The 16728-nt window shown below is 37.0% G+C and overlaps 1 protein-coding gene across 4 annotated transcripts in view; it reads right to left on the bottom strand.

Annotated features, from left to right (window-relative positions):
* The window catches only part of ZNF512 (zinc finger protein 512), a 28668-nt gene that overhangs the window by 11047 nt on the left and 893 nt on the right, over positions 1–16728 (bottom strand). For 3 of the 4 annotated variants that reach the window (XM_061155058.1, XM_061155056.1, XM_061155059.1), the window contains 8 exons: positions 8371–8558; positions 7327–7422; positions 6952–7035; positions 6176–6300; positions 5589–5675; positions 5091–5189; positions 4333–4500; positions 1351–1545 (listed from right to left, as the gene is read on the bottom strand). In XM_061155058.1, the coding sequence (XP_061011041.1) occupies positions 1351–1545; positions 4333–4500; positions 5091–5189; positions 5589–5675; positions 6176–6300; positions 6952–7035; positions 7327–7422; positions 8371–8558 (1042 nt within the window). The remainder of the gene's footprint in view (positions 1–1350; positions 1546–4332; positions 4501–5090; positions 5190–5588; positions 5676–6175; positions 6301–6951; positions 7036–7326; positions 7423–8370; positions 8559–16728) is intronic. The other variant, XM_061155057.1, reaches the window with a different exon arrangement.

Genomic DNA, 16728 nt, shown 5'->3' with positions numbered 1-16728 from the left:
AACCTTGTTTTTTGATTGAAATATTTAGTCCATGTATATCTAAAGTAATTAGTGACAGATATGTGCTTACTGTGTTTAGTTAACTGTTCTCAGGTTATCTATTCTTCTTTGTTCCTCCTTCTTCTTTTCCTCTCTTCCCTTGTGATTTGATGACTATCTTTAGTGACAGTTTTGGATTCATTTCTCTTTTTTCATGTTTATCTATTGCAGATTTTTGGTTTGTGGTTACCAAGAGGTTTACATACAGCAACCCTTGGAAGTGAAAGTGTTAGTTGCTCAGTCGTGTCTGACTCTTGGGACCCCATGGACTATAGCAAGCCAGGATCCTCTGTTCATGGAATTCTCCAGGAAAGAATACTGGAGTGTGTAGCCATTCTGTTCTCCAGGGGCTATTCCCAATCCAGGGATCAAGCCCAGGTCTCCTGCACTCAAGGCAGATTCTTTACCATCTGAGCCACCAGAGAAAACCCAACAGCAAGCCACATATATATATATACTTGCTGTTCTCTTAAGTATGAAAGCTTTCTAACAACCCTGCATTTTTATTCTACCCCCATCAAATGTTTTAGACATATTCTATATCTTTTTCTTTCATATATCCATAAGTCCCTTTAACATTTCTTATAAAGCTGATTTAGTGGTGCTGAACTCCTGTAGCTTTTACTTGTCTTGTAAAATCTTTTCTCTATCCTTCAAAGCTGAATGACAGCCTTGCTGGGTAGGGTACTTGGTTGTAGGTTTTTTCATGGTTTTAAATATATTATGTCACCCCATTCTGGCCTGCAAAGTTTCTGCTGAAAAGTCAACTGATAGTTCTGTGGGAGTTCTCTTGTACATATCCAGTTGCTTTGCTGCTTTTAAGATTTTTTTCTTTCAGTTTTGGGCTCACTACCCCCAGTCAGTGCAACTCCCTTTTTAGTATATAAAATGGTGTTTTGCATAAGCTTTTATTTGGGAAAAGAAAGAAGGTGGGAAGAGGAAGTCTACTGCTATAAAAACAAATTGAAACAAATAAGAGGAGTTCTTACCTAAACTAAATATTAAACTACTACATATGAACTAACAAAGTAAAAACACACTGGGCAAAGACCAAACAAAAATCTGGGAATTCAGGTTCCCCTGGAAGTAGTCTAAAATTAAGAGGGCTCCTTAAAGAACTTCTGAAAAAGACTGTCACTCTAGGACCTACATGAATTCAAACACTGAAGCTGGATCATATGTACTCCATCTCCGAGGATAAAGGAGAAAAATACTGTTTGTCATGTAATTTCAAATGTGTTTACCTTTCTGCATGTAGTAAGCACAATATCAGACCTAACGGTTCAAAATTAATACAAGTTTCTGCCTCACCTTCCGATCATCAGGTACCAGATCCTGAAGCACCTTTCTCTTAGGCCATTCCTTGGCCAGTTCAGCAGAGGCCAGTTCCTGCAGGTGGTACACAGCTATCTTGGCAGAACGTCTTTGAACTCGGCCTCCACTCTTCGACTCCAAGCTCATGTCCTTCAAGCACTCTGGCTGTCCTGACTCTGGAAAGAAGGATATCTGCAAGAATAAGACATAGTAAAACACAGGCCTGAGAAATGGTTTCCATTAGAGCCAGTGATTAAAGGCTGTCCTTCCTGCCCTAAAAATCAAAATAGTTCTTTACTAGCTTGCTAACCACTAGTATCAAGCTCCACCATATTACTGCATATTTTACTGGTAGAAAAGCTTCTTAGCAGGATAAAATCTGTTATATTGTAACAAGTGGTTAAAAGTCAAGACATACCCATATAAAAAGAAATAAACATGCATCATAGCCCTAGATATAAACCATAAAAAGTATAAAAATTCTAGGAGAAACCTAGGGAGAACATTCTTGTGATCCTGGGCATGATGGGTTCTGATGTGTCCACTTCGTTAGGCTACTGTCATCAGTTAAGTCAATCAAACATTAACCTAGGTTTAATTTTAAGGTAAATCTAATTTGTGTCCACAGTCAGCTGACTTTAAGTAAGACAGGTGTGACAGAAAAAAAGAGACAGGAAAGATTCCCAAGGTGAGAGAGACTCAATACTCTTGCTGACTCAAACACGAATGGGTCCATGAGCCAAAGGTTGCAGGTGGCCTTCAGAAGCTGAGCACATCTCCCAGCAAGCAAAGAAATAAGGTCCTATACCTGCAAGGAACTGAATTCTTGATTGGGCTTAATGAGCCTGCAAACAGATCTGCCCCTCAAACCTCCATAAAGGAATAGTCCTACTAACACTGAGCCCAGTCTGATGAGGTTCTACACAGGAGAACCAGCTGAGCCTGAACTTCTGGCCTAATAAACTGTGAGATAATACATTTATGTTGTTTAAGCCATTAATTTTATGATGATTGTTTTAATGCAGCAAAAGAAAATTATACATCATACTGAGCAAAAATATCATAGCTATAAAAACAAAAGCATTATCCATGAAGGGAGAAAAAAGACAAACTGAACTTTATGAAAATTAAGAATTCTTCCCTTTGAAAAACACTATAAAAAAATGCAAAGACAAACTAAGACCAGAAGAAAATATTTGTAAAACATGTATCTGCTTAAAGACTTGTGTCCAGAATATATTAAAAAAGATTCAAAATATTATTTAAAACTTAATGAAAGTGACTCAATTTTGTTCGACTCTTTGTGACCCCGTGGACTATACAGTCCATAGAATTCTCCAGGCCAGAATACTGGAGTGGGAAGCTGTTCCCTTCTCCAGGGGCTCTTCCCAACCCAGGGATTGAACCCAGGTTAGGTCTCCCCCATTGCAGGTGGATTCTTTATCAGCTGAGCCACAAGGGAAGCCCAAGAATACTGGAGTGGGTAGCCTATCCCTTCTCCAGCAGATCTTCCTGACCCAGGAATCGAACTGGGGTCTCCTGCATTGCAGGTGCATTCTTTACCAACTGAGCTATCAGGGAAGCCAGGCAAGAATACTGGAGTGGGTTGCCATGCCCTCCTCTAGGGGATCTTCCCAACACAGGGATCAAACACAGGACTCTCACATTGCAGGTGCATTCTTTACTTTCTGAGCCACCAGGGAAGCCCTAAAACTTATTAGTAAAACAACAAATACTCCAACAATAAAATGAACAAAGGATTTCAATACTCTTCACTAAAGAAGAAATTTCACTAAAGACTGACATTCCCAATAAGCACATGAAAAGACAGTCAACATCACTAGTCATTAGGGAAGTGCAAATTTAAAACAGCAATAAAATACCACTATATATTTATTAGAATGGATTTCAAAAATGAACCTGACAATAGCCAAGAGTTGATAAACATGCAAAGCAACTAAAATTCTCATCCTCTGCTGGTGAGAAAATGGCTCAGCTGCTTTGGAAAAGTTTGGCCGTTTCTTAAAAAGGTAAACATACATTTATCACATGACCTAGCAATCCCATTCCTAAGTATTTATTTACCCAAGAGAAATTAAAACTTATTTTCATGCAAAAACCTTTATGTAAATATTTACAGCAGCTTATTCCTGATTGCCAAAAACTAGAAACAACTCAAATGCTCTTCAACTGGTGAATGGATAAACAACTTGTGAAACATCCTAGACAGAATGGAATCCTAGACAGAAACAAAAAGGAATAAACTAATGATACATGTAAGACATGGACAAGTTTCAAATGTATTATGCTTAGTGGAAGAAGTCAGACTCAAAAAGGTACATACTGTACAACTTCATTTATATAACATTCCAAAAAAGGCAAAACTATAAGGACATGAAATGTATCAGTGGTGAGCCAGCTGGGAGTGGGAAGAACAACTGACTACAAAGGGACACAAAAGAATTTGGGGGGAATGATTAAATTGTTCTATATCTTGATTATGGTAGTAGTTACATATGTTTTTCTCAAACTCTTATAATGTACACTAAAAAGGGTGAATATTAATGACCATATCTAAACTATACCTTGAAACTTAGTGCTAAAAAGAAACATGAGGTGGGAGAGCCTAGAAATGTAATGAGGAAAAGAAAAAGTCAGGACAAGAAAACTGGAATAGAGGGACCGAACCAGCTGGATAGAGTCCCATAAAATTTCTAGCTAAAGGAGAATGCCTTATGCTTTAAAAATATAGTATTGAGTTTACTTAGACCCAGACTACACAATAAACTTTGATTTCTCTAACCTAATAGTGATCAAACAGCAGAAAGAAGAGCACAGAAACAAGGAAAAAGAGAACAAAAACATTCAGAATAAAAGGAACTACAAATGAGGAACCAAGGATGTACAGAACATGTAGTCGCAAAGCGGTCACCACAGAACAGACCCCCAAACAGGGTCTGGAAAGTAATCAGTACTCACAGGACCATGCTCTGACCTCAGGTGATATGCAAGTCCAGCCTTCGATCTATACGGCTTTCCACAGTGGTGACATTTCAGGGTCATCTTCTCCAGCTCAGCAGCCCCTTTGCCACATTTTCTCACATGGTACAGATATCCCATGATGCTGGTGAAGCTACTAGAGCAACTCTGAACACAGGAGAAATGCCTATATTTTAATCTTACATATTTTGATATAACCTCTAATTTCTAAAGAGCCATATCACACAACTAGACACTCTGATATTACTAGACCCTCTTCAACATTTCCCATTGGCACAACCCTTCCTTTTCCCTGGCCCAAGTGCTATCCTTTCTACCACCAAGCATGAAATTCAACCAGTTTAGTCAGCATTCAACAAACTAGAACTGTATACCTCCTCTGTGTCAGAGCTTCCTCCTTGATCTATGAACCAGCTCCAATCCAACACCAAATACCCAGCAATATCAAAGTTCCTCAATATGAGGTTACTATGATCCTCTTTATCACACAAAAGAAAGGATGACAAAGAAACTCCTTCAAACAAAGGGAAAAGGGAGAAGCACACATTTCTGGAGATGAGAAAGAAAATAAAGAACTGTTAATGAGTTCAGGAGACCTTGAAAATCAGAAGTTACTCTGATGCTGGAAGATGACACAAAACCAGGTCTGTAAGGGAGAAGGAGAGATGGGAGCAAGTAACAGAAACACATTGACCTGAGGCTCCAGGCAAATGGAGTTTCTGTCTTTGGGCTCTTACCTCACGCATGCATCTCAGCTTTCCCAGTCTCTTCAGAACTGTTCGGAGACGTTCCCTCTCACTTGGTTCATCTATTTCATCTCCAGCCTTTAAAATGGGCTTGAAAACAAGAGAAACAAACAGCCAGCTGATTCACAGAAAAAAATTCCATGAGAATCAAGGACTCGACTAGAACCTAAGCTGATGATCACGAAATCTAAGTTATCTGAGTCCTGGCTTTATCTTCTCCTGAACAGTAAAGTGAATGTAAAGGAACTAAGAGTTCAAAGTCTCTGCCTCTCAGGATATGAACCTTTGGGCTAACCTAAACACACAAATACCTCAAATACTTCCGTATCCACATTTCATTGTGTGTAACTCTTCTATCAAAATGATCTCTTCTTCCTTACATCCCTATTAAGTCCCAGAGCTTTAGCCATCTCCACTGAGGTATCTACACTCATCCAAGTAAAGATATTCAAATATCACACGCTCATGAGGGACAGAAGATGCTCTTACCAAGCTATTATGATTTGCCATGACGTGATACTTCATCCCTGCTAATGAACGAAGCTGTTTCCCACAATGATGACAAGTAAACATTTCCTACAAGGGAAAAATGCTGCTCAGTGCCAAACTGTTCAACAAAGAAATAGGATGTCACAAAGTCCTATGCAAACGCTCTCATCTGTATCTTCATTTCCCAAATTATACAATAATAATGAATCTCAAAATCCCCCATAATTCACTGTCATGTCCTCAAGGGCAAAGAGGTAAAGGCTACGCATTTTTAAAATAATAAGAACTACCATTTACTGAGTGCCAGTATTTGTCAAGAAATGGGACAGGCACTTTTTTATCCTCATGGGTTACACAGGTAGTAATAATTGCTACTTTATAAATGTGAAAATTGAGGTCTACAAATGAAAAACTAAATGACCCAACAAGTAAGTGGCTGAATGACGATTCAAACCCAAGTCTGTCAGACTCTCTATGACACAATGCTGCCTCTTCTCCACAATAATCAGCATATCCAACGCAGTGCCGGAGGTTTCAAGTTTGGGTAAAAATTCATAAGAGTTATGAAATGCCACAAATTATCTAACCTGTTTGCAGTTTTCCATGTGTTTCTTTAAGCCCTCTATGGTCTTTCTCCCCACTGCCTGGCAGGTAGGACAGGAGACACTGCCTTTATCCACAATTTCTAAGTACCACTGCTCCTCTAAACTGCCTACAAAGGAGAGAAAGGAACACTTAAAATTTGCGGTATTCTCCAGATACAAAAAGCACAATCTCAGACTTTAGGAAAAGTATCATAAAGTGGCTTTTTCTTTTCCTGGGGTAAAGACTCTTGCTGTATATAACTTCTAGAAATAAATTTTTTCAGACAGTGAAGAGCTTCTGAAACTCCTACTCAATTCCCATGACAAAAACCATCCAAGAACCACTCCCAAGCCCAGTGGCTTATAGAAATGGACAATAATTTTTTCCCCAGTTTTACTGACCTATAAGTGACAATGAGTAACATTTTTCATTGCAGCATGTAAGAATGGGATATGTAACTGAGATATGTAACAACCAGTTTGCTAAGTGTTCGTATGTGCCAGAGATTGGTGAATGTTTTTATCCCATTTAATTTTCACAACAATTCTGACTGCTTTATTATTCCTATTTAGAGACTAGGAAACTGAAGTTTGCAGAAATTAAGAGGCAGGTCAAAGAACTAACAAAGAGCCAAAACTTGAACAAACTTATCTTCAAACCTATGTCCCTAATAAGTGCCTCCTAAAGAAATGCTTTGGTACATCATTCCTTTACCAACAGCAACAACAACAAAGACAGAATGAGAGAACTAGATCTCACAAAGCTTCTGAAAGCATACCTGCTGCATAAGCTGGTGGTTCCTTCCGAATACGGCGAGTCTGGGCTTTGGGATTAGGCTGAGCTTTGGGCCGCTGCTTCCTCCCTGATGCAAAACAGAAACTTGAAGCCTGACACATCACCTCTGCTGATCCTGCGCTACCACCAAAAATCTCTTCCCTCCTCAACACGCTGTGCCCCACTCCCTCAACCAACTGACTCCCTTAAGTCAAGAGAGAAGAAAAGGGTAAAAAATAAGGCAGGTTGGAGGCCATTCCTTGCCAAAAAATTCAAAGGGCTCAAAAGTGCTTAAGGCCAAAACCTAAGGTTCCTTTCACCTTCAAAAAACAAAACCTAGGCACCCAGGGAAAAGGAATTAGCGAAGTTACTCCCTTACCATAAAGCTTATGCTTCTTCTGAGGAAATTCTCGATAGTCTTCATCTTCTTCCTGCCTCGGTTTCCTTTTTCCTTTGGTTGATACTCCACCTGACCCTGAAATAACATAAGAAAACAAAACAAAATCTTAGTATGGTTTATATATGAACATCTAGGCCTGCCTCTAAATCATCTATCACAAGATCATGAAAGGAAAAAAATCATCAGCAAGCGAGGCCTCATGAAGTATTCATAAGTTTTTTAGGGAAGTTGATATAACCTTCTATTAATTGACTCAACCTCCCCTTTTCCTTCTGTATTGTTCTCCATTCCAAGTGATTAATTGTTCCCTATGACTAATAAGGTCCTTTAGGCAGTGTGATTTGTTTGATCCTGATTTGAGGCTAACTGTCCAAGATAAAGGGCTCCTAAGAACCCCTCAGGCTATAACCACTAAGAAAATTCTACTTAGACCAGCCCTTTTACCACCAGTCCCTAAACCTTCAACAGAGGATGAAACTAGAACAATGGAAAAAAAAGTTCAATTCATGTGAAAAGGAAAGGTGATACCAGTATAGCCTAGAGAAATAAGATCTGCAGACTTTCACTCAGTAAAATAGAGGAACAGTTCACGAAACTAATAGTGTGTGACAGCCTAACACCTTAAAAAATTTCAAGGGAGTTCCCTGGCTGTCCAGTGGTTAGGACTCTGCTTTCACTGCTGGGTCCCAGGTTTAATCCCGTGTTGGGGAACTAAGATCCCACAAGCTGCCTAGCACAGCCAAAAAAAAAAAAAAAAATTCAATCACTAATAAGAAACACGTAGGTGGTACTTAACACTTTAAAAGTCATTTACAATAGCTACCTCAAGATATTGGAGAAAGACATGCCAATCCACTCCAGTATTCTTGCCTGGGAAATCCCATGGACAGAGGAGTCTGGTCTACAATCCATAGGGTCACAAAGAGTCAGACATGACTTAGCGACTAAACCACCACCTCAAAATATTAAGTAGAGAGTTCTCTGTCTTTGGAATAAGATAGAATAAAATAATAATACTGATACCTTCTACATGGGAAGCAGCAGCTGACTTGATCCTTCTCATTTTCATCCAGTAGGTAGATTTTCGGAAAGATGCTGGAAAATCACTCACTGGTTCACATGAAGAAGCAGATGATGAGCCGCTTAAGGAGTCATCGTGAGGGATAGTGTACTGGAAACTATTATCCTTTATGGAGCACTGGGTCCTGCTACTAACATGACACAAAGAGAAATACCACAAAGAAGGGTCTGGGATAAAGTTCCTATTAACTATATTATATCCTAAGAAGATAACCAAGTTGGTTACCTGTGCAAAAAAACTAAGAAGCCTGATAATAAAAACAATTTAGATTGTAATTTTCTAACAATTAAAATAGTTGACCTGATACAATACATAAAATTGTTATTACACTTTGCTATAATCAGAAAGAATAAGCACTCTCCATAAATCATCACTTTATAGCCAAAATAGGTATTCTTTCCTAAATTCATCAAAGAAAAGAAAGTAGTAAAAGTAACAGGGTGTTTGATGACCCTTCAGAAGATCTCCTGATCTATAAGAAGGTATATCCAGGCTTCTCTATTTCTCTGGCAGAGGGACAGTAACCAAATAGTACCCCTTAGAATAAAGAAGGAAAAGAACAGTTTGTAAGCTCTAGTCTGATCCATCTTCCTTTTCCCTTAGCCTCAGCCCTAAGCCTTGATGTCAGGACACCCTGTCTTACTTAAGCAACATGATACTTAAGATTTCATAGCTAAAGGAAGGGTGCTATCTTATCTGAGTTACACTGGCCAGAAATCTGGTATACAGCTACATCCAAATTTCCAAATCTAAGACCAGTCACTTACGCAGTTAACAAACATTACTGAGTAGCAACATAGTATCTTCTAGGTGGCTCAAAGTGTGGTAGAGTAGCAGTTCTCAAACTGTCTAGTCCAGGATCTCTGAGACATCCCCTTTCCAACCAACTGTGTGAGACCTACCTTAGATGTGTGATTTAGAAAGGCCACTCTGGATGCTGTACGAAAAATGACCCACAGAGGATGAGTGAATGAAAAGAGAAGAGTTAGCAGTTTGTTGCAACAGTATGGGTAAGAGATGACAAAAGCTTAAGCTTGAACTAAAGTTTCGCAGTAGAGATGACAAACCAAAAAACTCAAGACAATACTTTAGAGGCAGAGTTGGTAAGAATTACACATAGAGGTCTGTGGTAGCAGGGAGTTAGAAGTAACACTGGTGACCATTCTTAGGGGGGGAAAAAGTAAAATGTGATACATGCTTACTACAGAATACTATGTAGTTGTTAGAAGCAATAAACCATCTCTACACATCTTTGAACATAACTAAAAGGCATATTGTGGAATAAAAAAAAGAAACAGAACAGATCTATAGTACAATGTCAACTCAGTAAATTAACAAATACACAAATAGCACTAGCCATTTTACAAGGACTCAACTATTTAAGGACAAATACCAAACTTGTTAGTATGGCTGTCTCTGGGAGGAAGGGGACAGACATGGGGATTGAAAAATAACAGAGGCTTACAATGTCAGTATGCTACAAAAAGGGAAAAATGATTCTCAGCTCTCTGTACATGAGGTCCAATATTACAGCTTTAATATAGAAATGTCCCGCTTTTGCATAGTGGCATACACCCACTATAGCCCATTCTTCCTGCTGATTACAACGAAAAACTCTGGACCTCAAAAAGTAAACAAAAGCAGATGGATTGTGCAGAAGAGTTAAAACTGGTAGAAGTGAGTTACACAGGGTATGCTTTCTAGTTTTTTTCCCCCTCTCACAAGTGGCTTTGCAACATGATGGGCTCCACGTGCAGACCAGCAAGGACAGCTTACAATTCCAGTAGAAACTTTTTGGCCTTAGAATCCATGAAAAGGGGTCTCTATATACTAGAGAACGTGAGTGAATCACAGAGTAGAGGCAGGCAAAGAAGGTAACCTCCTAATTCTGTGTACAAATCCACACAAATCACTGCTTAACCTGAGTTATGTATGTATGGAACATAGTCAAACCAGCTTAGCAAAGGCTTTGAAAAATGTAATAAGATTTGAACAAAGCACACAAGTCTCAGACTAACCCCTAAGTTATCAGTGTGAAACAGATCCAAACCAATGTATTAGAAAATTGGAAAACTGAAAACAGGATTTGAAAAACCTGAAAACGTCTAAAACTAATCCCTAAGCTCTAAACCATCATAAAAAAGACTCAAAGAAAGGAACTAAGACTGAACCAATGCCTTCAGAAAGCAGAACAGAATTTATGGTCTGAACCTAAACAGAAATAAAAGCAGCAATGATCCCCAGAAGATTCTAAAAAGACCCACAGTCTACACAAATAACATTCACAATCTTGAGAATAAAAATCCAAAATTATGCAGCATACAAAGAACCAGTAAAATGCAAGCAATTCTTAAAGGACAGATAAACAGATGTCAATTCCACGATGATGCAGATGATGGAACTATCAAAGTCTTTAAAGCAGCTATTATAACTACACTTCATGAAAGGAAAACACACTTGAAATAAAGGAAAATGCAGGAATCATCAGCAGAAAAATAAAAATCATAAAAAAGAACCAAATGAAATTTAAGAACTGAAAAATAACAAATAAAATAAAAAACTCACTGGATGGACTAGTAACAAAAGGGAGATGACAGAGGAAAGAATCTATGAACTTAAGACAGATCAGGAGAAATTAACCAATCTGAAGAACAAAGAGGGAAAAAGACTGAAGAACAGTCCACAGAGCCTCAACAACCTGTGGATCAATATCAAAAGATCTAACCTAGATATAGTTGTAATCACAGAAGAGGAAAGAGAGATAGAGACTAAGAAAAAATATTTTTAAAAAGGTAACGGTGGAAAAAATCCCCCAAATTTAATGAAAGACTTAAACTTCACAGATTCACAGAGCTGTAAATTAAACACTCAATAGGATAAATTAAAAAAAAAAAAAAAACACACCTAGATATATCTTAATAAAACTGTTTAAAACTGAAGATTTAAAAAATCCAGAAAGCAGCTAGAAAAAAAATGACATATTACATACAGAGAACAGTGATTGAAATGATGATTTTCTCAACAGAAACCAAGGACAGAAGACAGCACAACATCATCTTTAAGATCCTGAGAGAAAAGATTTATCAACCTGAAATTCCACATTCAGTGAAAAATACCCTTAAGATGAACAAAAACTAAGAAAATTTGTCACCAGCAGAACTGCTCTGTGAAAAATGCAAAGGGAAATAATTTCAACTGAAGGAAAAAATGACACTAGAGGGAAATTTGGATTTTTAATAATGAAGAAAGAGTAAGAGAAATGGTAAATAGGTGGATAAATACTAAAATCTGTTTAAAGCAAAATTTTAACATTATCTAGTAAGGTAAATGTAGATATAACATATACAACAGCTATAATTTAATAGTCAGCAATAGGCAGTTAAAGCAATTTATATGGTTGTAAGGCTTCTACATTTAAGCAAAGTGGTTGGATATTAACTTTAAGTAGATGATGAAACGATAGGTATGTATATTTGTTAACTCTGAAAGCAACCATTACCAAATCTCTCCCCCACCAAAAAAAAGGCAGGGGGGAGGGAGAGTAAAAATTAAATAAAATAAAATGGAACACTAAACATTTAAATAATCCAAAAGAAGGTATATAGGAATAAAAAAAACAAGGTAAAGAGAACAAATAATTAAATGGCAAACTTAAATCCAATCATGTCAATAATTAATTTAAATGTTTATGGCCTAATTACTCCAGGTGAAAGTCAGACATTGAGAGAGTAAATTAAAAAGTATTTTAATATAGGCTGTCCACAAGAGGCACACTTTAAACATAAACGACATATGTGGATTGGAAGTAAAGGTGTAAAACAATTATACTATGCCATCAGCAAACACAGTAAGGCTGGAGTAGCTATTTTACTATCAGATAAAATAGACTTCAAGACAAAGAGTATTACCAGATATAAAAAGAAACACTTCATAATAAAAATATCATCAGGAAGACATAATTACTCATTGCACATGTCTAACAACAGAGGCTCAGAGTATACAAAATAAAACTGACAGAAAAAGAAAAGCAGACAATTCTACAAATCTTAGCCAACTGATGAGAACTGACTCATTTGAAAAGACCCTGACGCTGGGAAAGATTGAAGGCAGGAGGAGAAGGGGACAACAGAGGATGAGATGGTTGGATGGCATCACCAACTTAATGGACATGAGTTTGAATAAACTCCAGGAGTTGGTGATGGACAGGGAGGCCTGGTGCGCTACATTCCATGAGGTCACAAAGAGTCTTGACACGACTGAGCAACTGAACTGATCTGCAGATTTTTTTAACAGATTTTTCGCAGTTTACAAAGACAATCTAAGGAAATATATGAAATAATTACTAGAATTAAAAACAAATTTAGCAAGTGGCAGGATACAAGGTTAAAGTACAAAAGTTCAACTTATTCGTAGCTGCTAGCAACAAGCAACTAGAAAATAGACTTATAAAAATAATAGCATTGACAATAACAAAAAACACAGGAATCTAGGAACAAATCTAGGAACCTAAAAACAAATCTAACAAAAGCCATCCAAGACCACCACAATATTATAATTAGCCTCGAATTAAAATTTAAAAAAAAGCCATCCAAGACTTTTACAATGAACACTACAACACAATGGTAAGAAAAAATGAAGACCAAAACAAATGGAAAATATGCTTATAAATCAGAAAATGCAACATTGTTAAAAATGGCAGTTCTCCCTAAATCTACCTACAGATTCAATATATGTACCAATCAATACTCCAGCATGCTTCCTTTTCTATTTTTATTTTAGCTTCTTTTTATAGAGATGACAAACTGTAGAATTTATATTAAAAAACAAAGAAAACATAACAGCTGAAACAATCTTGAAAAAACAAGAAAGTACATGACAACTGATTTCAAGACTTACTCTAATGCCACAGTGTCAAGACAGTTCAGTATTAGCAAAAAGACAAACATATACATCAATGGAATAGGATAACAGGAGTTCAGAAACAGACCCACACCTATATATGCTGTTGTTTAGTCCCTAAGTCGTGTCCGGCTCCTTTTGTGACCCCATGGACTGTAGCCCACGAGGCAACTCTGCCCATGGTGTTTTACAGCCAAAAATACTGTAATGGGTTGCCATTTCCTTCTCCAGGGGATCTTCCTGACTTAGGGATGGAATTCATGTCTCCTGCATGGGCAGGTGGATTCTTTACCACTGAGCCACCAAGGAAACCCACACCTATGTACATTTAACTGATTTTGGACAAAGGTGCAAAGGCAATTGAATAGGGAAAGGAAAGTCTTTTCAACAACTAGATATATAAGGAATTAATACTGATCTTTATAACACACCATGCATAAAAATTAACTCTAAATGAGCCACAGACCTGAACGCAAAACCTATAAAACATCTGGAAGAAAACGCAGGAAAAAAATCTTTGCAATTAGAGATGGCAAAGTTTCCTTAAATAAAACACAAAAAGCACAAAACATAAAAGGAAAAACATGATAAAATTCTTTTTATTTTTAATGATAAATTTAAAACTTTTGCTCTTCAAAAGATACCATTAGGAAAATGAAATGCAAACCACTGACTTGAGGAAATAGTCAAGATATAGGTAACAAAGGAATTGTATTCAAAAAAAATTTAATAGTGAGACAAAACTTTTTTTTTTTTTGGTGGCAAAAGACATGAACACACACACACACACACACACAAAGACATGAACACACATTTGACAAAAGAAGATACATGAATGACCAATAAAACACATAAACAGATGTTTTACATCATTATTCATCCGGAAAATGCTAATTAAAACCAAAATGAAACACCACTACACAGCATTAAAGTTGCTAAAATTAAGAGACTTACTTTCATACATTGCTGGTAGGAATGTAAAATCATACCAACTTGCAAAATAATTTCTTAAAAACTTAAACATACTCCTGACATATGAGCTAATCAATCTAAGATGGTAAGTACCATCTTATAAATATATATTGTGTTAAGTATTTATCAAGAGAACAAAAATATTTTTCCACACAGATAACTTGCACATAATGTTCATGGCAGTTTTATTCTAACACCCTCATACTGAAAATAATGCAAACATCTCTCAGGTAGATGGCTAAACAAACTATAGCATATCCATAATGGAATTCTTTTTAGCAATAAAAACTATTTTTCACTCAAAATCATTATTCTGAGTGAAAGAAAGAATGCAAAAAGAGGACATTGTGTCTGATTTCATTTATATAAAATCCTAGAACATGCAAACCACTGTACAGTGACAGAAAACAGGTCAGTGGGTGTCTGGCAACAGGCGTGAAGGGAGGAATGAATTGCAAAGGGACATGAGAAAACTTATGGGAGACAGGGAAACTTATCTTGATTGTGGTGACAGTTTCATGGGTACTTACATTATGTCAAAGCTGAAGGTACCCTATACTTTCAATATATGCAGCCAACTACACTTCAATTATACCTCAGTGAAGGTATAAAAATAATTTAATGGGAATAGGCAGTCCTCTAGGGCCAAAACCCACCATACCAAACAATGGGAATAATCTCTACCAGAAAGACCTGATAGTATCAACAGGCTATAAAGAGTCAAGTCCCAATTGACTCCTCTTAGGTAACATCCTCATAGGAATTTCTATACAGTCAATGTTGGACTCAGACATACCCAGCTCCCTGCTCATGAATAAGCATGTGTATAGTGAAAAATCAACTAGTTTATATGTCAGCATGATTAACTTGAGGATTAAGTCATTGTGGACAGGGAATTCTCTCTCCAGGTTTCTTATTTTTAAAGCACTCAACAAAAACAATTCTCAAGTATTTTACAGTACCTATCAACTCAGGGTTCATTAATTTTTTTATTATTTATTAAAAACCAGATTAATATCAAACTTCTTTATCCTGGGGCTTCTGTGGTGGCTCAGTCAGTAAATAATCTGTCTACAATGCAGGAGACCCGGGTTTGATCCTGGGTCTGGAAGATCCCCTGGAGAAGGAAATGGCAACCCAGGCCAGTCCAGTGTTCTTGCATGAAGAATTCCATGGACAGAGTCGTCTGGTAGGCTACTGTCCATGGGGTCTCAAAGAGTCGGACACAACTGAGCGACTTTCACTCACTCACTCACTCTCTTTCTTTCCATAAATATGACAAGAAATAGCTTTTGGCTTCAACAATGACTATCATAATGGTAGTGACTTTAAAATAATTTGTTGTTTAGTCTTGGCTTCTTATCATGAAGATGAGAAGTTTAACCTATTTTCAACTCCTTTCTGATCTACCAAGAACTTTTAAGAGCCCCTAGTTCATTCTCTAGGTGAAAATAGTTATATTTTATTAGAAAAATATTTTAAGTTCATCTCAGTATCATCTGCAGCCTTTTTTTATTCTACCCAAACCTTAAACACTGATCTTTTCCACGTTTTCATCCTTTACTCTTCTAGTCTCAATTCTCACCAGTGATTCTCAAACTTCACAATATCCTAGGCCAGTTAAAAATAGGGATTCTGATGCCCAATGATTCTGATTATCAATGGATGAGAGCCCATAAGCCTTTACATTTCCTAACAATTACCCATTTGCTATTCCATTAAAACCTTTTACAAATTCACATTCTGTTATTTCTTCTGAAAAACAAACAAAAAAATCCTTTTCCTTATGGTTAAATGCATTATTCCTTGACTTTCAAGTCTGTTTAGGAGTGATTTGCACCAGCAACCCTTCCCTTCCAAACATCACTCCCCTTCCCAAAAGACTATATATAATTCTTGAAATAAAAATATTTCATTACTCAGTATTGTGTTGATCTTGTGTTTTTCATGTCTGTATATCTAACCTATCACACAACTGACAAAGCAGGTATCTAGTAAATGTTATATGAAGGAATTAATCCTTTCTGAGTATCTCCTGAACAAGAATTTTTTTTTGTATTAACGAATATGGAAAAGCTTAGCGCATTCAATATACAATATAATAAACCAGCCTTGAAGCCAAGTAGTTTGAAAATATAAGTACTTCTTAGTCATTTTCATCAGTCCTTCCCAAGTTCATCAATGTATTCATGAGTACATACACGATGTCTAAAGAAATGCAGGGCTACACAGTCACACATTCCATTTTTATTATAATCCATACTTTTTTTTTGCAAGGGACGTTTTCCTCCCCCACACCAAGATTAGACCTGCACTGTCTAATCAGATGGCCACTAGCCACAGGTGGCTATTTAAATTTAAGCTAATCAACATACAATTTAAAATTCAGTTCCTCACTGCTACTATTCACATTTCCAGCGCTCAAAAAT

This window comes from Dama dama, chromosome 11, assembly GCF_033118175.1.
Source record: "Dama dama isolate Ldn47 chromosome 11, ASM3311817v1, whole genome shotgun sequence".
Classification (NCBI taxonomy): Eukaryota; Metazoa; Chordata; class Mammalia; order Artiodactyla; family Cervidae; genus Dama; species Dama dama.
This window is presented reverse-complemented; position numbering and strand designations above follow the sequence as displayed.